The sequence below is a fragment of the Phyllostomus hastatus genome, unplaced genomic scaffold, assembly GCF_019186645.2.
Source record: "Phyllostomus hastatus isolate PE091 unplaced genomic scaffold, TTU_PhHast_1.1 phas_scaffold_78, whole genome shotgun sequence".
Lineage (NCBI taxonomy): Eukaryota > Metazoa > Chordata > Mammalia > Chiroptera > Phyllostomidae > Phyllostomus > Phyllostomus hastatus.
Window position 1 is genome coordinate 29093023 of NW_025334041.1, and position 26959 is coordinate 29119981.

The 26959-nt window shown below is 37.3% G+C and overlaps 1 protein-coding gene across 4 annotated transcripts in view; it reads left to right on the plus strand.

Moving 5' to 3' along the window:
* The window catches only part of SGCE (sarcoglycan epsilon), a 67965-nt gene that overhangs the window by 35600 nt on the left and 5406 nt on the right, over positions 1-26959 (plus strand). For 3 of the 4 annotated variants that reach the window (XM_045827702.1, XM_045827701.1, XM_045827703.1), the window contains exons 4-9: positions 841-913; positions 5496-5694; positions 15066-15228; positions 17599-17810; positions 18739-18765; positions 19505-19693. In XM_045827702.1, coding sequence (XP_045683658.1) covers positions 841-913; positions 5496-5694; positions 15066-15228; positions 17599-17810; positions 18739-18765; positions 19505-19693 — 863 coding nt within the window. The remainder of the gene's footprint in view (positions 1-840; positions 914-5495; positions 5695-15065; positions 15229-17598; positions 17811-18738; positions 18766-19504; positions 19694-26959) is intronic. The other variant, XM_045827700.1, reaches the window with a different exon arrangement.

The following is a 26959-nucleotide window of genomic DNA, read 5'->3' on the forward strand; positions in this document are numbered from 1 at the left end:
GTGCCAGCCTCAGCTGCAGCCCCTGTCAGAAGGCCAGTGCTCGGATGCTAGGACCTCCCCAGTGCTTTTATTTTTTTCTTTTTGAGGTACTGCAGACCTGTCTGAATGATTTCCTATCTGTTTTCAAGTTAATCATTCTTTGAGTTGTTAAAGGATTATCCTGTTTTTGGCCTTTGCTTTGTTTGTTGTTTGCAGTGGCTGTTTCTGAGTTGACTTTGATGTAAGTTCATTGGCTCTGCAAATGTTTACTAACATTTGATCATACGAAGGGATTGATTTGTGTTTTGAGCATGTTCTGTAAGCTTTATGAACCTTCTGTAAGACCATGAACCTTACCGCTTCACTCCAGTCGTGAGATATGGTTTCCAAAGGGTCATTTGTGACACTTTTTTTGACTGGTTGGTGTGCAAACAACACAGAGATGTGCTTGTTTTAAAGTGTACTTTCCAGTTTAATCCTTAAGCTCCAATTAAAAGTGCAAAAATACATTGTTCTGGTTTTTCTGAAATCTTAGAATGGTACCTGTGAGTAATTCATAATGGTTAATCCATTTACTAATGGTGCATCCACATTGCGATTAGCACTTAACGGTCTTCCGTAAAAAGGTCCTTCTGGTTTTAACTTGTTTCAGCATGTTAAATAGACCTGACTAATTATTTATTTTCCCATAATATTGCTAAAAGCTCTGACTTCTTATTGTCCAGAGAAGGAATGTTTTGTAAGTATATAAACAAATAATGAAAATGGAAAAAACAATAATTTGTTTTCATTTTGTCCTCAGTGAATTTCATTTTCCAAATAACATTTCACTTCTTTAATATGATTTTCATTTTCCGATAGATAACTGCCTACAATAGGCGTACCTTTGAGACTGCAAGGCATAATTTGATAATTAATATAATGTCAGCAGAAGGTAGGTATGAAAAAATATTTTGCTGATTGCTTCCTTATTTATAAGAAGAATTTCATTATGCTTTGTCTCTATGTAAAATATAGTTAAGGATTTTAGAGTACCGATATGTAATATAACTCATGAAATAGTAAAAGGTAGTAAAGAAAATGAAGCAGTGTTTCATTTGTTATAAAATATCATGGTGTTCTATGGTGCTAAAAAGCTCAGCCTAGGGAACCAAACAGGCCACTTATTTCTCCAAGGCTTAGTTTCATCATCTGTAAAATAAAACTAAGAACAGACTTGCTCTCATAAGTTTAGGGTATAGATTCCTTGGATTAGGTTTGAAATGTGCTTAACATGGGACTCAGCAGAATGCACAATCAGTAATTATTAGCAGATTTCATTAAAACTTATCATAGGTTGTAGTTCAATTGTATGTGACGATAAAGTGTTACTGATGGACAGAAGTGATCTCTGATTTGAGTCCGTCTCCCTCCTAATAGCTAATCACGCATCAGTAATTGCTGGAGTCAACCCACAGTTGAGTTACATAAGTTCAAATTGTAAGTGATTCCCAAGGATTTGGAAGGACATAGGACATATTCCAAGAGTTAAAATCTCAAATATTCTGACCCTATTTTGGTATTAATTGGGAAAATTAAACATCACTAAAAACTTTGCAGTTAAAGTTGTGTGTATCATGGGGTACTCTTCTCTGTACCACATATCATTTATGAAGGTAACAGAAGGGACATGGCATCCCCCCCACCACACACACTGAAAACAGTAAAACAATATGTATCCTGGGTAGGGGAATTCTTACTTCCGTGTACCAGGATAATTAAAAACAAAAGAGCAAACACAGAATAGTTTATCAGAACCTACTAATTTGGCTTTCATGACAATTCAGTAAAGGCCAGGTTAAACATTGCCTCTTACATTATACAAAAGAAAACAATTCCTATATAATAGGTACTGCAATCCATAATTGAGGAGATTGCCAATTGCAGACAACAGATCTGTTTAAAATGTTAAATGACCTTCATATATGAAAAACAAGTCCAAATGCCAGTTTGTAGGCTTGGACAGAAGATTCCCTGTCCACTTTTTCACTTCTCATGGGTATTGACTTTTGGATCAGGGAGACTCCAGTTGTATTGGGATGCTTGCATCCAGTCTAATCAGTCCCTAAAAAGCTGGACTACCCTGCATGAGCAGAATAATTGCAAAGTTTCCTTTCCTCTAAGGACTGCAACAGTACAGTTACACAGTTACATTCCAGTGGACTCAGACCACTAACCTCACCACTGTGCTCTCAGAATGACTCAAAACCCTTTGTCAGATATGAGAGCCCCTATGAACTGAAAGGTGGCCTGGTCTGTAGTGTGAACCCCTTCTTTCTCAAGTATAGTCTCAGTCCTGTGGATACAGAGTCCACAGGCATCCTAATAGGGGTCACTGATGTGGGGGGACCCTTGTCCAAGCAGATACTAGTGGAAGAGTGCCTGACCACTGTAGTACTGAAAGTTGGCTTTCCGGGCTATTTATCTAAGAATTGGATTTTCAAAGTGTGTTGATGAGGGAGTAAGAATAAATGGGTTTTAGAAGCTTCCACTTTTACTTCAGGCAGAGCTTCTCTACTGCCTTTTACAGAGGGTTCAGAGGGCCCCAAACTGTGAAAACCAGAGTGCCAAGTGAACATGGGTTTATCCTTGCTGGGGTTGATGGAATCTATGTGGCCTGTAGGATGCACGTCTTTGAGCACGACCTGCGCACATGCCGCTTCTCCCAGACCAGGTTGGGAAAAGAAATGAGTTGAACATCAGGATAATCACACTCAGTCTGACAACTTGCCCAGCTGCCTCCTGCTTTGAGAGGCCTAATGGGAAATTAGTCCTGTAGACTTGCACAGCCCTGGAGCTCATGGAGAGTACACAGAGTGATTCTCTAAATTGGGTTTAGTGCCTCAGAGCCTGCCACCAATCTGTTGGCCTACTGTTCCCTTGGCCTCTGTGATGTCCAAATATAGCAGGCATGGGATTTCCCCAAAGTTAGAAAGCTCGAGTGACTCATCTCTGGGAGTCCTGGCAGCCACGCTTGGCTGGGGAGACAGCAGGCAGCTGCCCAGCGCAGCGCCGCGCCTGGAGGGGCGTGGCTGCAGCCAGCCCTCTTGTGAGGGAGCCACGGAGCCAAAGCCTAGCCGCACCGAGGAGGAAAAGCCAAATCAGAGTTATCCAGAAAGGAGCATTGATAATAAGAAACAAGTTTTGCATGCTTGTTTAGAAAAGTGGGTGTAAAAACACTGAAGTGAATGGAGGAGAGACTTCTAGCATACTCAAAACTGTATTTGACATCATTTATAAATATTTTTTTATTGCCAAGAAACTGTTCTTTATGACATATTTCTGCACTACTATCTCTTGGTGTGGGGAAAAATGGAGTATGATTAAGCTACTGTTTATCTCTATGAAACAGGAAATGTATCTATAACACAAGAAACTTATCTACATAAAAGAGAATAAATATGTCATATTTTAAAAAATTGCAGATGGCCTTTCCATCAAACAAATCCAACAAAACCATAAGCAGAATAAATGGCAGTGTAGGAGATGAGTAATTGGGACCTTGAAAAACTCAATCTTTAAGAAGAGACATCACATTCTAGAAAACTCTCTTGAAAATTGTACAGCCAGAATATCTACCCTGACTTCACTACTGGTATCAGATATCCTTTAATATTAAAGAGGCTTTGTAAGAAATGCAGTCATCAGTATGTCAGTTATTTATGGTATAGTTTATATTTTTTATTAAGAGGGAAAATACTTCATAGTATGAGTTTTAATTAAATAAATCAGAGGGTATATACATAGTACAATTACTACTAGGAACTTTAAATCTGTGTACAGTCTAGAAACATTTTCTTTTCCTCTTAAGGGAAGAATTCAGGTAATTAACCTATTTATATTATTATAATAATTGCTAAAGCTCAGTATTTTTTGTAAGTTCTTCCTCTGTGCTAGGAGCTCCGTGAGCACTTTATGTTCAGTCTCCTTTAGCAGAGATGAAAATTGTATTGGTTCAGATGGTAGTAAATTTCTGGACCTTGTTAAAGATCAGTGTCCCCTTCCGAAAGTATGGAGAGCAGTACACGTACATGCTCACCCTCTCGTCGTGAGTGTTAAATGTGACAATTCCCCTCAATCCATTCGCTTGGGCTGCCTCATGGTAAGTATTTAAAAAGCAGCCTTTATTATTATAGAAATATTTTTCAGCTATTCTTTATCTTAATAGAACAATTAGAATATGGGAGATGATGGTTTATGTTCAAGAATAACATTTGAGAAACTGATATAAATCATACTTATTTAGAGTTTCTTATACTGAGAATTCACACTGGACACATTCAGTTGATTTAAAATATTCTGAAATCTGTGGAGAGAAACATTGATGTGATGTTGGGTAGGAAGAAAGCTAAATCTCTATATGAGATAGGAAATTTCAGGAGAAATTTAAAAAAGAATTTCTCTAGAATATTTAATTATGGAGTGATCCAAAGAGTGACACTGCTATAATTTCAGAATTCTTATTGAAAATATAATTAACATTTAGTAAAAAATTATGTTTTCACGTGCCCCGGAAAGGTCAGTAAACAGTCATGGACTGCATAACATTTTGGACCGCAGATAGGATATCGTCCCATAAAATTATAATGGCACCAAAAAATTCCTGTCACCTCGTGATACCATAACATTGTAGCCCAATGCTAAGCTCTTTTTTAAATAAGTTGAGTGTAGCCTAAGCGCACAGTGTTTATAAAGTCTGCAGTGGCACACAGTCACGTCCTAGGCCTTTACGCTCACGCACAGCTGACTCACCCCGAACAGCTTCCAGGCCTGCAGGCTCCATTCATGATGGTAAGTGGCCTACTCAGGTGTGCCATTTTTATTTTTTATGCCATATTTTTAAATGTTATTTTTCAATTACAGTTTACATTAATTATTTCATATTAGTTCCAGGCATATAGCTTAACAGTTAGTGTATTCTGCTTTCACTGTACCTTTTCTCTGTTCAGATGTACCAGTCCTTCCCATTGTGCTGTGACCATGTGCAGTACCTAGTCTAGTGATGTGCTGGTCCAATAAAAATAGCGCTATTGAAGGTTGTAGTGATCAAATGAGATGATGTATTTGAAAAAAATCTGTTAATTTTAAAATACTCTAAGTACAAAATATTATTCCTGCCCATGTGGAATTCTAGAAGGGCTCCTTCTGCCTGGGTGGGGCAGGGGAAGAGGCTGGCAGGTCACTGGCACATTGGAAGTGGATTTGCCTTTTTTTAAACCAAATTCTGTAATTATTAATTGCCCTGCCGTGCCCTTGGGTTTTACTGCATTGTAGATCAAAGTCTGTGTCAAATGTATGTTATGTTTGTAGATACGTCCCTTGTTATACAGAAAGCCTTCGAAGTCAGTATTAGTATCATTTTTCCAAAGCCAGGATGATGACAGAAATCAACAAATCTAGAATTGTTCTTTTGCTTCTCTTTCAAAAGACTGCTTCATTAAAGATATCCATACCCTTTTTTTTTTAACCAAAATTAGACTTCCCGTTACCATATCAAGCAGAATTCTTCATTAAAAATATGAATGTAGAAGAGATGCTGGCCAGCGAGGTTCTCGGAGACTTTCTTGGGGCAGTGAAAAATGTGTGGCAGCCGGAGCGCCTGAACGCCATTAACATCACGTCAGCCCTGGACAGGGGCGGCAGGGTTCCGCTCCCTATTAATGACATGAAGGAGGGGTAAGCAGACCTTTATCTCGTTGCCTTAAATATGAATTTTTAAATATAGTGACCTTATCAAACTTACTATAGTGGAAGATGGCCTATTGCATTTTTCTTTTTAATAAGAAATGGGAATTGTAAAGATGTGAAAATACTAGCAATTTTTGATATTGACAAAGAGGTTATATTAATGGTTCTTTATATCTGATGTTCCAGGTCCTAGGAAATCTAACTGCAGATCAGGATCAGCAATCATAAATCATAGTGCTCAGTCTTTGTACCTTCCCTAGAGAAACTGATTATTTAGGGCCCAGAATTTCAAAGGAAATTGATGCCCCACTTATCAGCTGTAGAAGGACATGCAGACTACTGTAACTTTATTCTAGGAAACTATTTATTTGCCTTTAACATTCTTTCCACCAAGTGTCTGTGACTGATGGCTGAAGTGGATTTGAAACCCATTCCTAAAGCCTGGCCTTGTCACTCACAAGCTGGATGACACTGGACGAAATGCTGTACTTCTCTGTGCCTCAGCTTCCTCATTCACTCCCACGGGGATTTTACTCCCCCCTTAGTTTGTGCTACTGATTAGGTAAAACAATGTCTTTGAAAGAGCTTTGTCTGTTCTCAAGCCTTACAAGTGCAGAGTATGACTCTCACCCTTGGAGAGGTTAAGAAATACTCCTGATGCCCGGGGAAACTGAAAGGCTTGAATATCAATGTCAATCACACTTTGGTCTTTAATTTCTTATCTGTAGGTTGAGGCAGATCTTCCCCCTCCTTTTTATACCCAGTTCTATAAACATGAGATGTGGAACCAGTTAAACATGGTGTGTGTTGTAACGTATCCCTTTCCAACTCCTCCTTTATCCATATTCCTGGTAACGCATTTACTCAGTGATATCTGGAATCACCTAGAATGCCCGGATGAATATGAATCAAACTTGAGGAGAGCAGTTAAGGAGAATTTTGTTGGAAATAAGGGGGAAGATCACAAGTAGTCATAGCTGGAGTACAAGGGAGCGGGCAGAAGCAGGGCAAGGGATAAGCAGTGAGCTGTGAAGTCCAGTTTACAAATTTCAGAATTAAATTGCACCTTTTATGTTACAGTAATGTATTCTGAAGTTGACCACATACACACAGAAGTGATTTGAGTAAAATAGTTGCTTTATCTCTTGCCCATTGGGTGGCTTTTTATATGAAAATGTAATTCTGGGGTTCAAATATTTTACCTCAGAGTTACAACATGATTCTCTATAATCAAGGAAGCAGTGTGGAAAGAGATTGGACAGAGGTATCCTCCCTGAAAACCTTCTCCAAATGGGGAATCTTTCCAAAGTTTGTTAAAGGAATGTGTTCTGCGATGGTTGTTAAAACGCTGAGCAAAGACGTTGGAGGGAGCAGCATGGAAACCGGACGTCGGTAGAGGTTTCCTTAGTGCCGTGCCCTCCCGGGCTCACCCTTTTCTCATCGGTGGTGCAGACCCCACACACAGAGACACTTCTGGAAACAACTACGCTAAATTGAACTAAAGAACTATCTAAACCAAACTCTGACCTAAAACATGCTCCCCAGCCACGTCTAGCCTGAGAATTACCAGTAGGTGCTTGAGTAAAAATGTAGATAGGTTCCCAACCTCTGATTCCCCCTAGAGATTCTGAATCTTTGCGTCTAAGGCTAAGTCTGAGCATGTGACTCTAAATTAAGAACAGAATTTTTGTCCTTCAAGTACTTGTTAGAGAATTCAGTCATTAGCGGACTGACCCCCAACACCTGCCAGAGGGCGGCATGTGCTATCGGATATTTGACAGGCAGTTCCGTGGCATTTATTTGGACCCTGTTGTCTTAGATCCCGTCCCAACTCGAAATGCTTTCCACGAGTTTCAGTTTAATGTTAAGCCATAATAACCTTTGCAAAGTATTCAAAAACTCTTTCAAAATAGCATTTCTATAAATTCTACCCAAAGCCAACTCTATTACTACAAGGTCCCTATATAAGCACTAATGAAATAAGGACCCCCCCCCCATATAATTCCAGAACAGAAACTTGTCCCTGGGAATGATTTTGCATATTTTCCTTAGTTGTATAATTTCACACTAACAATTTTTTTACCCCTTATTGCCTTAAATTCAGAAATAAATCTAATACTTAACTCTCCTGCCTTTCTTTTTTTTAATGGTATATATCATGATTATTAATTCACATAATAAACTTTTTGCCTCTAATTTTTTTTGAAAATAACATGGGCTACAAATCTCTTTTTAAAATGAAACATTGAAAAGATCAAGAGATAGGGTTGAAGATAGCAAAAAACATTGCATCCCCCTTTTTCTAAAATTTTATTTAAAAATATACTCCTACACTTCAGAATTATTAAGAACCTAAAAATGTGTTCTTCTTTATACTTAGTATAAGCCTCAATCTCTGATCTTTAAAAAAAAAAAACTCCATGAAATGATTTCCTATTTCTTATCACAGCCATAATCCACTAATTGCAAGTTTTTCCATAATTGCTATATGTAGTGAAAGGAACAGTGAATGAGTAGAGGACCTCTCACAGCAGACCCTCAGAGTAAACACGTAGTCCATCTGCCCAGACAGAGCACCATTAAGTGTCAATCATCGAGAACCCACTGAACCGTATTCCAGCTCTTCTCCCTTCTTGATGTGTGGTTTTCATCTCTGCAGAACTCACGGACAGCTTTCCGACTTCTCCTAAATATAACAGAAAATGTAACAGAAAATGTAACAGAAAACAAGTCTAAAGGTTTATGTCAGAGCGAGTAGAGTAAACTCCTGCAAAGGAAGGCCGAGCCTCCTGGAAAGATTCCCTTTCACTTGCCAGTCCCATAACCCCAGGCAGGGCCACTGTGCTGTCTCTGAGCGGGTGGCCCTGGTGCCGTTTTTGCTCCTGACGTGGAGCCAGAGGCCAGGGATTCTGTGGATGCATTTAGCCTGGGTTAAGCTGGTGGAAAGAGGAGCAGGTTCATATTTCATTCTAGGCATGGCTTAGCTGCCAATCTAGGGTGAATGATGTGGTGTAAATGGTGGCTCTGAAGGGAATGATGGGGTGTGAGGATTAAAGAATATACTCACTTTTCATAAGAGATTGTCAAACCAACCACTCTTTCCTCTGGTTACCAAAGCATGTGGATCTAGCCTCAATCAGCAACCGAGAATCCCCGTTTATTCTCTAGACAGTGTCACAAAGTACTCCCTTTAATGAATTGTCTGCTTTTTTTTTTTTTGCCCTACCAAGGCCTCAGTGAGAAGTCCCACTTAAGAAGAGAATGTAAGTCAGTGGCTGCCAAATGCTGCCCTGATACAAGGTCATGATCCTGGGCCAGACCCTGGAGCGCTGCTGACTTGTCTCCATGTTAGGTGATTTACAAGATTGTCCATTATTCTTAAATAATGTGCCTCTGAGATTTTTGGTGCAGATATCTTCATTTAGGGAATAATGGTGATATGAGATAGGAATTTTTTTAAAAAGTGTTCAATAAAATAAAAATCGAAGACCCATATAAATCCATTTTATAAGTATACAAATAAATGAAATCAATGCAAGTAGGTGTCTAATATCTATTTTTCTAAGTTCTCTGCATACATTCATGTTTTTTCTTTCATTTATTAACTATTTTTATGGGGGATAAGGTTTTAACCTCTGGGGTACAGTGATCTAAAAAATACAGTCTATGTTCACAATCTGTTAGGGTCCCCGCAAGGAGCCAGATCATTTAAAAAACAGTGTGGTACCTGCCACAGGTGAGCGCTCCTCCCCCATGGCAGGCAAATGCCTAAAATGGGCATATAGAGGAGGTGAATCGAAGTCTGACCTGAGTTTAAAATACCAGTGCCCATTAGCCTGCTCAAAAAACGAGGAAGGAAGACTGTAAGCAGGCAGAGGGAACAGCCCTCAGGTAGGAGAAAGCGCGGTGGGTTTGGAAACCTCCTTTGTGGCGAGGTGGAGGACAGGGACCCAGAAGTGGTAGTTGCCGAGGAGGCAAAGCCCAGGCCTCGAAGGCCTTGTGCACCAAGGAAGAGTGTTTGGCTTTTATCTTGATGCATTAGGGACTTTTGCAGAACACAGCTTGTATTAAAGTTTTAATTTTAGCAGGTGGCTCTACTAAGCCCACCACATGGCAAAATAGAGCAAAGCCAAAGGTCTCAAGACCTTTTTGCAAGTGAGAATCCCCCCAAAACCAGAGAGCCCCTGTGCCTGTCCCCGTTCTGAGAATTCATTCCTTCTCCAGTGGAGAGGAGTAAGCAAGCAGGAGGGCTGGAGTCTAGAAGTCTCCTTTATTTTGGTTTTATTCTGTATTAGGTCCTATATTTAGTTTTAGTCTTTATATTTTACTTTATTTTTTTATGATGGACTGAGTGATTGCAGGGGGGCACAGAACAAAGGACTGGGGTAAGGACAGAGGCGGGATGCCTGGTGCATTTGAGAGCTCCCGAGTGCCCAGGCATCTGTAACGTATGTAGACACGTTCTTCTCTGAAGTGCCTTTTATCCCCTATATACACCAGATAAAGAATAAAATGCATTCAGTACTTAGACAGGTAAAAAAATACAGTCATGGGGTCCATTTATCTGCCTGTTGCTGAAAAAGGCAGAGTTTTAACTTAAATGTTTTACGTGTGTCTCATTCTTCACATTTTATTGTAAAGACCTCGGTAAATGCATTTTCCCTCAAGGGAAACTGAGTTGTTCAGATAGGAAGGAAAAAAGTCCCTCCTAAGGAACAAGTTCTATCTAGTGTTTGCCAGTTCCTAAGATTCCGAGGCACGCTGTCCTGATGAGGCTGCCCAAGAGCCTTCCTTGTGCCTGGTAATATACTTCCGTGTCATCTGTTCACACACATTTGAAAGTTTGAAAACATGTAGCGAAAATTATAAAAGGTAAAGATCACCCTAACAAAAAATTCTAATTTCTGCCTGTCAAAAAGCCAGCTGAAAGGAAAACAAGAGATTATGAAAATGTAATTTGAGCTTTTATAGCATAGTTTTTGTTATACAGTACATGGCCTCATGCAAGGTTATTTTTTAAAAGACCATGTTGAAACTCATTGGCTCTACAAAAGAAACAATATATACACAATTTTTTTCACCTACAAGGAAATTCCAATATCTGCTTTTCTTGATAACATTTGTAGTCTGTTTGCATTTTATTTAATTAACTTATTTTCCCAGTTGTTTTGAGATGTAATTAACATGCTGTATCAGTTTAAGGTGTACAATATAATGACTTTACATATACATATTGCAAAATGATCACCACAATAAGTTTAGTTAACATCCATCACCACACAGAGCCACACATTTTTTTCCTTGTAATAAGAATTTTAAAGACTCTCTTAGCAGCTTTCAAATACACAATTGCTTGTGTTTTTAAACAGGTGTGATGCTTTTCATTCACTAATTTATTTGGCAAATAGGCTCCCTGAGGGCAGGGAAAAAGACTGGGTACACGGAGAACTATTGAGGGACTTCCTTTCACTCCCTGTGGGAAGTGATGGCGACTGGAACTAGGCTTGTGGTGGTGGGATGGAGCACAGTGGACAGGTGTGTATGAGAGTTCTTCCAGGGTCAATGTCAGAGACGGATGACGGATTGAATATGTGGGAAGAAGGGCTCAAAGATGATGGCGCTTGAGCATCTGGCCATGCCAGTCACCAAGTGAGGAGAAGAAGATAGAAGGAGGAACAGGTGGAGGTGGGGTGGGGTGATGATGAGCTCAGTTCGGAACATATTAAGTTTGTGAAGCTTATGGATCATCCAAGTAGAGATGAAAGTAACTTGGCAGTGTGAGTCCACTGCCATAAAAATGTTTCCACTTCTAGGCATCTCTTCTAAGATAGTAACATTAAAGAGTATGCACAGACATAGTCTTCACAATATTATTTATAACATCAAAAAATTGGAAACAACTTACATGTCCAACTCTGAAATAATTGCTGAGTAAATCATGTGCACTTAAAAATTATATTGTCATAACACTATAATTACAAAGACTATACAATATGGAAAATGTTTATGATGCATTAAGTGGAAAAGGATACAAAGTTATATTTTAGAGATGATTGCAATTAGATTAAAATGTATGCATTTGGAAAATATTCTGCAGGGTAATTGGAAAGTGAAAATAAATATCTTGGTAAAATTAACTAATTCTGTTTTATTCCAGGTGTTACATAATGTTGTATGTTACTTTTTAATCTGAGGAAAAAAATAAACTTTTCAAAGCACCAAAAACTCATATGCTTATGACCACTTATGTTATCTTGAAGTGAATTAGTTTTTAAGTTATTAATTATAAATGTAAATCAGTGTCATGTTAAAGGAAGAGGATTGTTGTAAAAATATTTTACTTCTGTATTTACAAATGTATTTCACAATTATCAAGGGAAAATATGGCCTTTGCTAAGCAGTTAATGGAGCTTAAAAGTAACTTGTTTTAAATGGAGTATGTTTAGATTCACTGATCATCTACATACTTTGCCAGTGTTTTCTCACATCCACTGTTGTTCTGAATTTTTAATTTGATCTTTAGTTTCAGTCAGTTGTATACTGTTCATCTCCCAAAGGCACTGTTTGTTTTTTTTTAAAGTTCTTTCAAATGACTTTTAAGTCCAAATATACATTTCACATAAGAGCAACCCGATGAGTTTGTGTCACTGTACTCTGGGGCTCAGTTTTCAACTCAGGGTGTGGCTTCGTGCTTACATTGACATAGCTTTGAGTTTTTGTGCTTGTACTTATATTTAATTTTTAAAAATAACAGTTTTCTTGATATATAATTCACATGCTCTACAATTCACATATTTAAAGTATATAACTCAGTGGATTTGAGTTTATTCCCAAAGTTGTACAGTCATTATCACAATCAATTTTAGAATATTCTCATAATTCTGGCACCCCCTTGCCACTTCCATTAACAGTTACTTAGCAGCACCACCCCATGCAGCCCCAGGCAACCACTATTCATTTGCCTTCCCTATAATTTTGCCTATTCTTGGATATTTCATAAGAAGGGAATCATAGAGTATGTGGTCTTCTTTCACTGAGCATGCTGTTTTCAAAGTTAATCCATTCATTCTTCTTCATGTCTAATATTCTATTGTGTAAATATTCCACCTTTTGTCCATTCAGTTGATAACCATTTGGATTTTCACTTTTTGACTATCAGGAACAATGTTGCTGTAAACACTCATGAACAAATTTTTGTTGGGACACATTTTCATTTCACTTAGGTGTGGAATTGCAGGTCACGGGGTAACTCTGTACTTAACCTTTTGAGGAATTGGCAGGCTGTTTTCCAAACCAATTATACTATTTTACATTCCCACCAGCAGAGTAGGAGAGTTCTAATTTCTTCACATCTGCACCAGTACTTTCTGTTATCTGTCTTTTTATTACAATGGGTGGGAAGTGGTATCTCGCTGTGGTTTTAATCTCTCTTTTGCTAATGGCTAATGATGTTCAGTACCTTTTTATGCTCTCATTGGATATTTGTATATCTTCTTCGGAGAAATGTCTGTTCAGATCCTTTGCCATTTTAATTTGGATTATTTGTCTTTTGTTATTGAATTGTAAGTACCCTTTATGTATTGGGAATACAAGTCCCCTTATTAGATTTGCAAATACTTTCTCCTATTTTGTGAGTTTCATTTTCATTTTCTTGAAGTGTGTCCTTTGAAGCACAAAGTTTTTAATTTTGATAAATCCAATTTATCTATTTATTTTTTTCAAGTATTGCTGGAACTCCTGGTCTGATATCTAAGAGACCATTGTCTAATCCCAGGTCATGAAAATTTATGCCTGTTTTCTTCTCAGAGTTTAATGGTTTTAGCTCTTGCACTTAAGTCTTTGGTCTATTTTGAGTTATTTTTAATATAGTATGACGTGGGGGTCCAATTTCATTTTTTGATATGTGGAGACCCAGTTGTCCCAGCACTATATGTTGTAAAGACTACCCTTTCCCCCATTAAATTGCCTTGGCACCTGTGAAAAAAATCAGTTTATTAAAAGTACGAGTTTATTTCTGAACTTTTAATTCTGTTGCATTGATCTTCATGTCTGTGCCATTACTATATATTTTAATTACTGTTGCTTTGTAGTAAGCTTTGAAATTGTTCATTGTGAGTCTTCCAACTTTTTCAAGATTTTTTTTTCTGGCTACTTGGGGTCCCTTGAATTTTCACACAAATTTTAGCATCAGTTTGTCAATTTCTGCAAGGAAGACAGCTGAATTCTCATGGGTTTATTTCATTTCATAAGTAGCTGTATAGCATTGTCATCAGCAAAAGAAATAATATTTAATTTAGAGTAATTTCCTACTTGTCTTTTTTCTTTTGAAAGACATATTTCCTTTCCTTTTTTAAAATTATACTTTATTGATTATGCTATTAGAGTTGTCCCAATTTTTTTCCCTTTGCCCCCCTCCACCCAGCACCCATCACTCCCTCAGGCCATCCCCACATCATTGTTCATGTCCGTGGGTCATGCATGTAAGTTCTTTGGCTACTCCGTTTCCTGTGCTGTACTTTACATCCCCATGGCTATTCTGTAACTGCCTGTTTGTAGTTCTTAATCACCTCAAGCTTTTCTAAGGTTATTGAAATGGAAAAAATACAATAAAGATTAAATGAAAATAACAAAAAGTATAAATGCTGTTGTCATCTTCTCTTTTATTGTGAATCACCTATTGGTCATTTAGGTGGAATTACATCCCCTAGTTGGTAACATGCACACACAGAAAATAAATTTTATTTGCTTAGTTTGTGTTTAGCAAACAATAGTTTTTATCTTCTATTAGCCTCAGACAAAAGTTGGAGAGACCGTGTACTGAGAGACCTAACAGTACGGGTCTGTGAGGTAGAAAAGCAGACAGACAGACTCTTGGGCAGAATGGCGAAGTCTCCTTAAAGCTCCATACCTCCAGTGGGTTAATTTCACACTCTTATTAAAGTGAATTGAAGGGAAGATTCATTACTAACAATTACCTATTATCTTAGTGATGGTATTATTTTCTAAACAATTTAAGAGCAATTTTTAAGTGTAAGTAATCTACCCAATATAGTAAGCAGAATAGGATACATACTTGCTTTGAATTAAAATAAGTAGGGTGAAAAACAATTTTTAGAAATTAACTTAGAATTGAGAAAATGTCTGGTCTACCAGAGCCCTCAGTAAATATTGGCTGAATGACAGAAAGCATAAAAGGAAGCCCCTACTCGAATCATTGCCTTTAAAGCCCAGCCTCTACCTTAGGGGAGATTCCAGATAATCCCTCGATTCAAAAGGATGAATCCTGCTTTCAGGGTAGATTGTTTTTCAGTGTTTTCAATTTCTTTAAAGGATAACCTGAGAGTTTCACAATTTTGCAGCGTTTATGTCATGGTTGGTGCCGATGTCCCATTTTCTTCTTGTTTACGAGAAGTTGAAAATCCACAGAATCAATTGAGATGCAGTCAAGAAATGGAGCCTGTAATCACATGTGATAAAAAATTTCGTACTCAATTTTACATTGACTGGTGCAAAATTTCGTTGGTGAGTTTTGATTATATTCCGTTCTTGCAAATGTAATTAGAAGTGATGTGGTAGGAGATAACATTTGACTAAAACCTGAATTGCTTTTAGGAACAAATCCTGGGTTTAAGTTGTTCACTGAAATGGACTTCTCTTGACTTGAAGCATTTGGCAAGCTTATTGACAGTGTTTCCATTTAGGAAAGAGTATCTGCACTTTTGTCCTCAGTCCCCCCTCGATTCGTTGCTGGGCAGGATTAGCCTGGCAGGTGGTCCAAATGCTCACCCTGGACATCCAGGTGGCTGCTAAATCAGGGTAAATTACAGAGTCAGTGTGACATGCATAGAAAGTCTCAGATATGCCTCCCCTAGCCCACTCTGGAAGGAGAGACCAGAGTACAATAAAAGACCTGAAAATAAAGCAATATTGTGCTATGATTCAGTGTCCTAGAAACTCAAAAAGTGTAGGGAAAGCCCAAGGGAAGAGGGAACAACTCCAAGTGAGGAAAGTTAGAATCTTACTCACAGTTCCATAAATATCAAATATTTCCTTCTAAACAACTTTTTTAATTAGCATGCTAAAAGACTTAGGGAAACGTGGGTAAGGTTTCATGTCTGTGTGAGATATGTATAATGTATGTAATATTTTTTGATCCTGCTTTCTGGAAGATGGGAAAAGTTTTATTTCTTTAGTGACCTTTAGATTTAACTTCTGTCAACCCTTGATGATTGGTGGTGACTGAATTAGATCTAAGTTTAAAGTTGACATTTGAACAAAGTTATTGACACATAAACACAACTGTCACCTCATGTCTCAGCGAACCAACTGCAGGCAGCTTTCCTGGATCCAGCAGGGGAGAACATCTTCCTCACGTTGTAGCACTTAGCACCTGTGGCCCTTGGCCCTGCCTCTTCTTTTTTTATCGCTGGTGTCTTAGGAAAGCAATGCTCTTTCTTTGCCCTCTTAAATCAAGTAAAATTACGAAGATGGCGTGGCTTGTGTCTTACAAATAAACATTGAATTTTCAGAGCTCAGTATTTCAGTTGTGGTGGTAATTGTATGAGGGTCGGAGACACTTGGCAACTACGTTCATAATTTGTTTAAATAGACGCCTCTAGCCAGAATCCAGGGACAGTGGGCCTAACAGTGAATGCCATGTGCCTTGTGCTGGTGCTGTGAAACGTTCACGTTTAGGGATATCATCTAATTTTGAAATGTTTAAAAATGACAGGCTTTGAAGATTTTAATTTTTGTGGTAAGACTTTGTAAATACAAAGGTTAGAAGTTTTCCTTGTTTATTTTACATGTTTTATTTATATGTTACATTTTAGAACAGAAGGTTTCAGGAAGCTTAAGTGAAAGAATCAAGGAATAAACAAAATAAATGAAATATAAAAGGAAAATCAGGGCCTTAGTTGTTCTTTTTTTTTTTTAAGTAAGCCTAAAGTCAAGTTCAACAGCAAGACTACTAATGTCCAGTATTAAAAAGGAAGTCCATCAGTTATTGAATTCCCATTCTGGAAGGGGGCACGCCATGAGTTTTTTTTTGGCAGAGGATAGTTTTTCCTAGCATTGTGTTGTTAGCAAAATTCTTCAAGTAGAGTCTTTTGGGAGAGGATACTGAGAAATGTCACAAATAATTCTTCCCAACTTTTTTTTTTTTTTGAGGGGAGTGGCAGATGTAGTAACATATTTCACATGGCCATTTTTGTAATGGTTTTAAAGAAATCCTTAGCATAATTAAATGCAACTCAGTGAAAGCAGTTCAATTACAGTGGAGGTAGATTAATATAGTACCAATAAGCTTTTTTTGATTCGGGGATAGAATTCAGTAAAACGATAGCCTTGGATGGGTTACATGGTCCTTAGACTACCGTTTCCAAAAACTGTTTCTGTCAACTGGATGCCAGAAAGTTCAAGGTTATAATCATTGAGAAATTGCCTCTCATTTATTTCTTTCCTGTTTTGCTAACTTTGGAAACCACACCCACATACCTGGTTATCAGCAAGTTTATGGTTTGTTAACATCCGCACTAAAGGTTTATCGTTGGGCAATAAGATATTTACATACTAGTGTGAAGGACTTCTGCTTTGGAGAACAGAAATGGGACCACTGCACATACACACGTAGTATGTATATGTACATGTATATATGTACAAGTATAGTGAGAGAACGTCAAAAGTAGGCCAACATACAGCCTTCAATTTATTACTTTTATTCATTACTATTTCCTGGCTGCCCTCAAAAATTGCGAGTTCAAGGTGATAAAGTAATGGGAAAAGATTGCTTCTCAGAAGTTTGTCAAAGAATGTTTTGATATGTCTAGATCTTAGAATCTCATCATGTTTGCAGCCATTGATTTGATTTGTAATTGTCTTCTTTTGTATCAGGTTGATAAAACAAAGCAAGTGTCCACCTATCAGGAAGTGATTCGTGGAGAGGGGATCTTACCTGATGGTGGAGAGTACAAACCCCCTTCTGATTCTTTGAAAAGCAGAGACTATTACACGGATTTCCTAATTACACTGGCTGTGCCCTCGGCGGTAGCATTGGTCCTTTTTCTAATACTTGCTTATATCATGTGCTGCCGACGGGAAGGCGTGTGAGTACTTTCAAACACTAATAAAAAATTATAGAGCCTACTGAGATAACAACATATAAGATTCCATTAAAAGCTAAGTTTCATTTAATTCATAAAGCACTTTATCAAGGAGTGGAAATTGTGTTCAAGTCAAACTATAGTACTTTATTCCTTTAAAAATGAATTAAAATAGTGTGGAGTCTAATAAATCAAATGAGGGGATATAGTTACTTTGTTCAAAAATTATAAAGGCTAGATGACAATTCATGCTGGCAAAATCAGTCCCAAGAATAAGTAAGGCTGGATATTTTGGTGACGCAAGCCACCTTGAGTCAGCAGAGACTTTGGAATCTATGACATGGTCACTGCACTTTAACTAAATAGTCTTAGTTTGATCAGGAGCAATGGTCAGACTTCTTGAAACTGTTCTGCTGTCAAACAGGGTGACAATCTAAATGTCTAAATATATATACCCATACCTATAAACCTAGGAGTAAATTAATGAAAATTAGTCTATAATTTGAGTAATGAGTATTTAGTTCATGAATAGTTAGTACGGTCAGGATATCAATTAAAATAATCTCCTGAGATTATTTGGAAGTCAGAGTAACAAAGCCAAGGATAAAAAATTAATAAAGCAGCAAGTAACAAATTCTTCCATTTTTACATGTAGCCTGATGTCATCATGTCGTAGAATTTATTTCGAAGAGCTTGATTCTTAATCTCCTTTTGTTTTCCCCATTTTTCTGTATGTTTCTCATCAGTATTCCATCTCTGTATGTGTACTCATCCAAGTAATGTCATCAGCCTGGTGGCAAATGCTGCCTGGTGGCATTTAATAGTGACAGTGTCAGCATTTCCACGTCATGCAAGATTTCATGAGCATATAGTCTTAATATTCCAAATATCAATGCTATGATTTAATTCATAAATTTTGTTTTGTTTCTAGGGAAAAGAGAAACATGCAAACACCAGAGTAAGTGTCTTCTTTCCTGTTATTTTCTTTATCATTTTTTTCCACTTCTCAGTTGCTCATCATGCTTCTCACGTGTGTATCATGCTTTGTTTTCATTGGTCATCTCTCATAGTTGATTTCATGAGTGTGAAAGCTGCTTTCTAAATAGAGAGATTTAGGAGGGGTAGACATTAAAAATAAAAAGAGGGTTTGAAAACTAAGATTATACAAATAAAAAGTAAACCTAAAATATTTCAGATTCAGAGTATTAACTTGACATTTATATTATGTGATTTCCCAATCTGCATTTCTATAAGCCAGAGAACAGATGAAAAGACCTTTCATACACGCTTTCCTGAATCTACAGTAATAACCTACCATAAAATGAAACTTCTGTGAGTATTTATAAATGCCCCATCAGAAGCAACAATATAAAAGCTCTGGTAGTTTAATCTTAGTCGTAGAAATTAAGTAGAATGCTAGTTTGTTACTTAGGGCTGTAATATTAACACAATGCTTCATAGCTTAGTTTAACAAAAGACATCTAATTAAAAATTAGTTTATACTTTCCAGTTTTGCTATGTTAAAAGTATATGAAACGTATCTCTCTTTTTTTTTTTTGAGATAACTTGTAGAAAGCCGAAAGTGCAATAATGGCCTCCTACTTAAAAAAATTTTTTCAAAAAATTTTTCAAATTGATGACCCGCTGGGATAATATATGATTTTAAATATATGTTGTCTTATTTCTTTCTGACCTAGCATCCAACTGGTCCATCATAGTGCTATTCAGAAATCTACCAAAGAACTTCGTGACATGTCCAAGAATAGAGAGATAGCTTGGCCCCTGTCAACGCTTCCCGTGTTTCACCCTGTAACAGGGGAAATCATACCTCCTCTCCACGCAGACAATTATGAGAGCACTAATATGCCATTGATGCAGACGCAGCAGTAAGTACCACTTGAAACCGTGATTATTAATATGCATGAATGTGTCCAGTTCCTGTTTAGAAAGACCAGAGCTTTTCATTATTGGTGCTTTTGTTTGTTTGTTTTTTGTTTGTTTATAGAGAAGAGAAAACACCAAAAAGACATTGATAGTGTAGATCCCAATCCTACTGTACTGACCCAAATTAATACAGTTACTTTCAGGGAATTCTTTTATTGTTTTTTCTACCATAATCCACCTTAATATTTAAGAAATTGACACAGCTAATAAACTAACATATGTTTGCTCAGAGATAAGTTCATTGTGAAAAGGAGAGCCTTTTCTAGAGTGTGATAAATTGATTATTTTTAGAGCTATTATTAGAATTATTTAGTTCTTTTAACCTATTATTTTAATATTATTACCACAGAACAATTTAACGTAAGTTGTTTTTTTGTCATCTGCTCATCTATCAAAACGAGTAGTTCTAACTTGGGCTGTAAACACAGTGTATCAGTGCAGACCCTCCTGTTGTGCTAGGGCTGTGGTCGGGAAGCCTGGAGCGGTAGGCGTAGGGGGAGCGGGGAGGAAGTCACCCTGTTGCTCTTTAGGACACCCTGTTGCATGCCTCGGTCAATTCTGGTATAACTGAATTGTCGGTGAAACTGCCCTTTATTTTGAAGAACATGTCTCTTTTTTTCTTTTTTCTTTAACCATATGTTAAAAAGGGTTCAATTCCGTTTCCCCATGGAAGTCACAAGTTTGATTTTTGACATCCTCCTCTGTTTCACTTTTCTAAGTAAATGGATAGAAAGGAAAATTCCTCTCCCACACAGGCACATAAACCTTAGGATATGAAATAGAAGTAACCTCTTACTGATTAAAGGTTTGTCTGGGAAGAGTACTGGGTGCCAACATTTTCCCATCAGGATGCTTATTTTGTAGCCATATAAAGTGCATGTGATAACTGGAAGATTAAACAGTAATTACTCTGAGTAGAATAGACAGTCAGACTCAATAAATTTGTCCAAAATACTTTGGAAATCTGAAAGTACTGTGAGAATTTTCCTAAACTCATATAACAGTATTGATTTAGTGAGGAATAGGCCAAGGTATGTATGTGCCTGTTTGTGACTTACTGGCTCAAGTCCTGTTTACCGTGGGGAAAACTGTGATTTAAAACCTGAGTGTTGGAAATATTAATATTCTATCAAGGAAGTAAATATTAGAGTCATACAAAGTGGAGTTGCACTGAATGGAGGGGTGGATTTCTGTGTTCTCTGACGGTTAGCGAGACATAAAACCCGCTTTACCAGGATTTGATGCTGATGAGGAGGATTAGTAAAATTTCAATAATATTGTAAGAGTTCACAATTTAACAATCTCTCCTGCCATTTTTAGAGGAAAATTATGAACAGCCTTGTCATTTTACAAAATGAAAAGAGTTAAATAATTCTTTAAAATGAGAAATAATATCTCATTTTATTTACCCAAAATTGCTAGTGAAATGTTGATAAATGTTCTTCAAATGTGGATATATGTTCTCAAAAATAAAATGGTCAGATACACTTGAGATGGGTTTGTCTTTAGCTTTTTTTAATCAGAAGAGCTCTCAGAGCCTTCAGTGTGTCACTTTGGTTTGTGAGCCCATGGGGAAAGATCCGAAGATGGAACTTTAAAGAAGACATTTTGGGAAATGCTTCTATTGACAATACAACAATAGTATCAATTTCAAAATAGAGAATTATTCATTATGAGTACGGGAACTTGAATATGTTTGTAAATCAGTAAAACTATTGCTTTTAAAGTGTAAGGGAGGAGAAAAGTGTGATTTTTTAGCTGTCCTTTCTAACCATATATATTGAACATAAGAATAGCTCCTTAAAGATTATTTTGATTTCTTGTAGGTAGGATTTTGCAATATAAATAAAATTTATAATGAAATAAAATTTTCTACCTCATTTGCAACCACATGCATCTCCCAGGTCCTTCCATAACCCCGTGAGGACTGTCATTATGTTGATCAGATCTCTCTATTTGTAAATGCAATAGGTTATTTTATTGAAATTTTTAAGTCCAGAAAACCTTCATATAATTCAGATTTCTGCTAATGGAAAAACTCCATTAACTAGTACTTCTATACAAATAGGGTGCATAGATAATTGATGATGCTCACAATGGTTATTCTGAGGCACTGCTAGATCATCAAGTGCGTCTGACTCATCAGAGGAAAATTAAATTGCATTCGGTATAGTTTCGCTGTTGAGTGTATATTATCTTTCTTTTATTCCCAGAAATGGATAGAATGTGCACAGTCTCTATGGTAACTCCCTATAAGGTAGAATATGTGATTAACCTCATTTTCCAGCCATGCCAGATAATAGGAGATTTATTATCCCACGTTCCTCACAGCTGTCCTTTATGCAAATTCAGCTTTCACTCCTTACCTTAAAAGCATACCCTGTCCTTAAAGTCCTATTTCAGTACCAAATACACACACATATGTAAATATTTTAGTCATTTGAATTGAACTGAATTCTTAACTTCAAAATGAAATATTTGATGAGGAATCACAGTACTTGATAATTGGGTATGTGCTTGGATAATGCTGCCTGGTATTGTTAATTAACTCTTCCTAAAAGGGCATGTATTTCATCTTCACCTGTTCAAACTAACTGTACTGAATTTATTACTCATAAATAATTTGGCTAACTAGTGGATTTTGTGGGTATTCTTCAAACTTGACACCAGAAACATTCAAGCATAAGGACATGGCTGAAAGTTTATGTTGGCTTCTAGGCAAGACTCAAGAACATGAACATTCAAAGCTGCATAGAAACATATTTGGGTCTTTTAAACAAGTTAATCCATGAGGTATAGAGAACCTCCTCATAACAGAGTTAGGTATAGAGAATTTATAAGAGTTACATAATGAGAACCTGTCACATTTATTTCTCAATTACACAAGTGTTTTATTGTTTGGGGGCTTAGGGTTTGTTTTGAGGGGAGGGGGGGCGTTTGGTTTTTTGGTTTTGATTTTTTGGTAAAATGCTTCGTGGGACTCCAGGTTGGCACCATAAATTAGAAATAACAAATGTTTTATTGTTTGCAGATGATAAAATTGAGCCACGTATAAGGGACAAAACTAAGCTGGGTCAAAAACTGAGATTAGATTATTTACCTACCTTGGTCGAGTCAGGGATAAATATGTGGTCATTGACCTTAAAAGGTCAGAAGGTTCCCTGATTGAGGTTGCAGGCAAGGTGACTAAATAGTGCAGAGAAACTGGTGATGGAACATATGTTCAGAAAGGAGCGATTTCATTTGTGCAGTGATCCTCTGCTGCTCAGGTGACAGAGACCGTGCAAACAGCCTGTTAAACTGTCACCAGGTAGAGAAATGTAAGGGACATTTAATTTCATCTTTGCTAATGTAGTTATTGTTTAATAACTTACTGTTTTGGAAGGATTTTTGAGGTATAGACAAGTTGCAAAAATAACGCAGAACATTCCAGTGTTTTATTATATCTGTTACAGTAAGGAACGAACCCTGGTGCTTTACTGTCAGACAGATTTCAGACTTTTTTCCTCCAGATTTCACTAGTTTTTCCCCTGATGTCCTTTTCCTGTCCCAGGATTCTGCCTGGGACACAGTAATTGGCCTGTCTTAGTATTCTCTGGTCTGCACAGGGTCTTACACCTTCCTTGTTTCCATTGGCCATGAGAATCTTGAGGAGCACTAGCCACAGAGTCTGTAGAATGTCCCGGCTCCCTGGTACATCAGGGTTCCTGCCTCTGCAGGTTTACTAGTGATCTTTGTAGTTCAGCGAATAAAGGTTACCATTAAGAGTCAAAAGTATTCTTTCCCCTAGACAGTCCCTAACTCGTTACAATTCATTGCTGTAAATTGTATTACAAAGTAATTCTTAAAAAAGCAAATGTTGCTTTGCCCCCAAAATCCCTGCTGTGATTAGGGTTATGACCGAAGATTTAACATAAAAAATAGATTACAGGTTTGCCCAATGCACCTTAAAGATAAAGCTTTGTAATGATTTAAATTAAGAAAGTGAAATTCTAAGTCATAGAACTTTAGGTCTGAAAAGGCCAATCAGGTCTGGCTTGGTTGTCCCAAGCCAAGTTGAAGGCCACACTCACCTGTGGACCTCTTACTGGTTAGTATGGATCTCGAGGCCTCCTTCTGGGGATTAAGAATCTGACGGACAGGTGTTATGGTGGAGCAAGAAAGAAGTTGAGAAGTCCTGATTGAAACACTGAAAGGATGCAGGTTTGGGGATTCATAAGCTACATTGCTATTTCTGGTATTTCTGCTGTGGCTGGAGGCGGGGATGGGGATGTTACTCACACTTTTTCTAATTATCCCTGAGGGGCATGTGCACAGGAGAGTGTGAAAGGGGGCAGTCCAACCCATTACCTAGAGTGTTGGGGCTGTTTGTGGGTTTATGCTTATCGGGCCTCCAGACTTTTCACACCTCCGTAAACCGTAAACCACCTGAGGAGAATGGTGTGGAGAGGTGGGTGGGTGCCGATTAGAAAACAGTGCCTGGATGGGACAGAGAAATGCTAAACCGTGAAAATCTAAAAACCACTGGGAAATTGTATTCATTTGACAACTTTATGGCAGGCATTGACTGGAGGATGCCAGCTATTCAATTTTCCAAAAAATAACTTACTCTTTAAAAAAATCTTGGAGAGAGGGAAAGGGAGGGAGAAAGAGAGGGAAAGAAACATCAATGTGCAAAAGAAACATCAGCTGCCTCTTGCCTTTTGCACGCCCCTAACTGGGGACCTGGCCCGAGACCCAGGCATGTGCCCTGACCAGGAATTGAACTGGTGACTTTTCAGTTCACAGGCTGGCACTCAACTCACTGAACCACAACAGCCAGGACACTTGGTATTTTAAGGGGTAGATCTTCCTTCTCATTATTCTTTTCTTATACCAACATATAAGTATCTATAAGCTTTTCCTGAGTGGGAGGTATTTTCATACAGGATTGAATGTAATGCATAATAGGGGCAAGTGCCTAAACATTTTCTAGAAAGATTTTAATTGGCTATACAAAAATTTTCCTTATTCATTATACAACACATAATACCTAATCCAGGGTAATTGGGTCTCCTTTGTAACAGGAGGTAGGTCATGCTTAATCTTTTGCAAATTAACAAGTATAAAAGTAGAATTAAGTCTTCTAATTAAATATATTTGGTAACTAATCATTTTAGCTTTTATCTGAAGTGTTTTTCCATTATTCCCTTTGGTAATAATAACTAACTTCATGATAAAGTTCCATAAGTAAAAAATTAGATTTCAATAAAAGTTACTATCAGTTGAAGAGAGTATTTCAGGGGACCAAGATAATGATTCCTGTTGACAGGAAGTGTTAACCAACTAAGAATATTTTGGAGCCATTAACTTTTTTTGTAATTCAATAAGTATACAGTGAAAGCACTGAGGGCAGTATCTCTTTGATGGGTTTTCTTTCTGTAGGTTTGTATGGTATCATTTTAAAGCTGTGGTAGGTTTGCTTTTGGCTTGCTTTAAGCAGGGGAAAAATTAAATGAAATAAATGAATGTCTCCTTTTTCCTTTATGCATTGATTTTGGTTAAAGTTACCATAGGTTTTGAAGTTAAAATTATGCAGATCCAGTTGGTATGTATCCCCCTTCTTAAATCCACATAATGGCATGTCCCTTAGTTGAACACTAAGAGTTACAACGTTCAAATCAGTGAGGTTTGGACAATGTCAGTTTGGCTGAAATAATTGGGAAACTTCAAAAATCTATTACTGTGTCTTATTGTTTAGTGACTCCATGGTAATTCAGAAGAGAAGTGTTTTGTAGTTTTGTGTTCCACATAACTAAACTGTCATTTATTTTCAACTCTGGCACAGATTATATGGATTTATACAAATCACTTAACCTTTCTTTGCTTTTGAGTCTTCAAGCAAGTAGGAATATAATGGGTTGATAATCATCAGCCTTACTCATAGAATTACCCTACGGGATATCCAAGAATATCAAATTACCTTAAAATGGTTGTACAAATAATAAGTAATTGCATACTCACCCCAAATCATTTATTTATTAATTTGTAAGTTATTACCTTTGCCTTCTTAAACAATGAAGTTTGTGCAATAGTTCATTTACATAATTTTCTATTTAAATGTATGTAATTAATGATACTAAAATTAGAAAATAATTAATGCTAATAATTTAGAGAATTACAGTTTTCTTAAGTCTTTTTTCTATGTAGTGCAGTTTATACATAATAATTGTTCAGTTTGTTTGTTAATAACTTAATTATTCTAAATAGTTTTATGACTTTATAAAGGTCCTTTCTTTGAAGGATTATTGGAATTCTCTTTGAAGTCAACCCCCACTAGCCTGTATAATTGCCTTTAAGCAGCCTGCTTTCACTGAAGATGGAAATGGTTCCATTCTCTTACTGAGTTCTCTGCCTCTTAACTGAGCAGAGTTTTCTACAAGCATCTTCCCAATATCCTGAAGCAGTGCTCTTATGGGGTACCTCTCTTCAGCTTTTAAATGGAACACCCACTTCGAATATGCCCATCATAGATATATTAACACGTTCAACACTCACAGGCTCACACGTAGTCAACAAGTTTGGGCAACCACAAAGACAGAGCTCTGTGTGCATACCTTGGAGACTCTGGGGAAGTTGAATCTCCACATATTTTTTGTTGAGCACCTTTTTGTCCACATAAGCACTTTCAGATGGAATTGAACTTGCAAGGAGTGCATGTACACTGTTCAGGCGTAACCATTTGGGACATGCACTGCAGATACTTCTAAATCCCCAAACCAGTGTCATACACACAGTAGCTTTCTCATATATCTTCTCCAGATTTCTTGCTGGCTCATGTACTTCCTCAACCAACCATTTCTCTTCAAACCTAGCCAAGTCCTTTGCTGTGTAGAAAGTTTAGCAGTGTAACAGAAGAGGTAAAAACAGAGGCTGGAGAAGAAATGGGTGTAGATAGATTTTGATCAGTGTCTTGCAAATTATGTTCACTGACCAACAGGAGAAGGGGTTCCAAGGACTTCATTTAAATACCAATGGTGAATTTTGGTACCCCTAACCTATGGCTTTTGAAGGGCATTCTTTGTCCTCTTTGTTATTTTTATTTTGTCAGAATACATTGATTTAATCCTTGAATATGCTAGGAAGAGCTAGAGCTGATAGGAAATGAGAAAGGGTGTGTAGGTGGTGGGAGGTGCTGCATGAGTTTCTTATGTAGAAAAGACACAAAT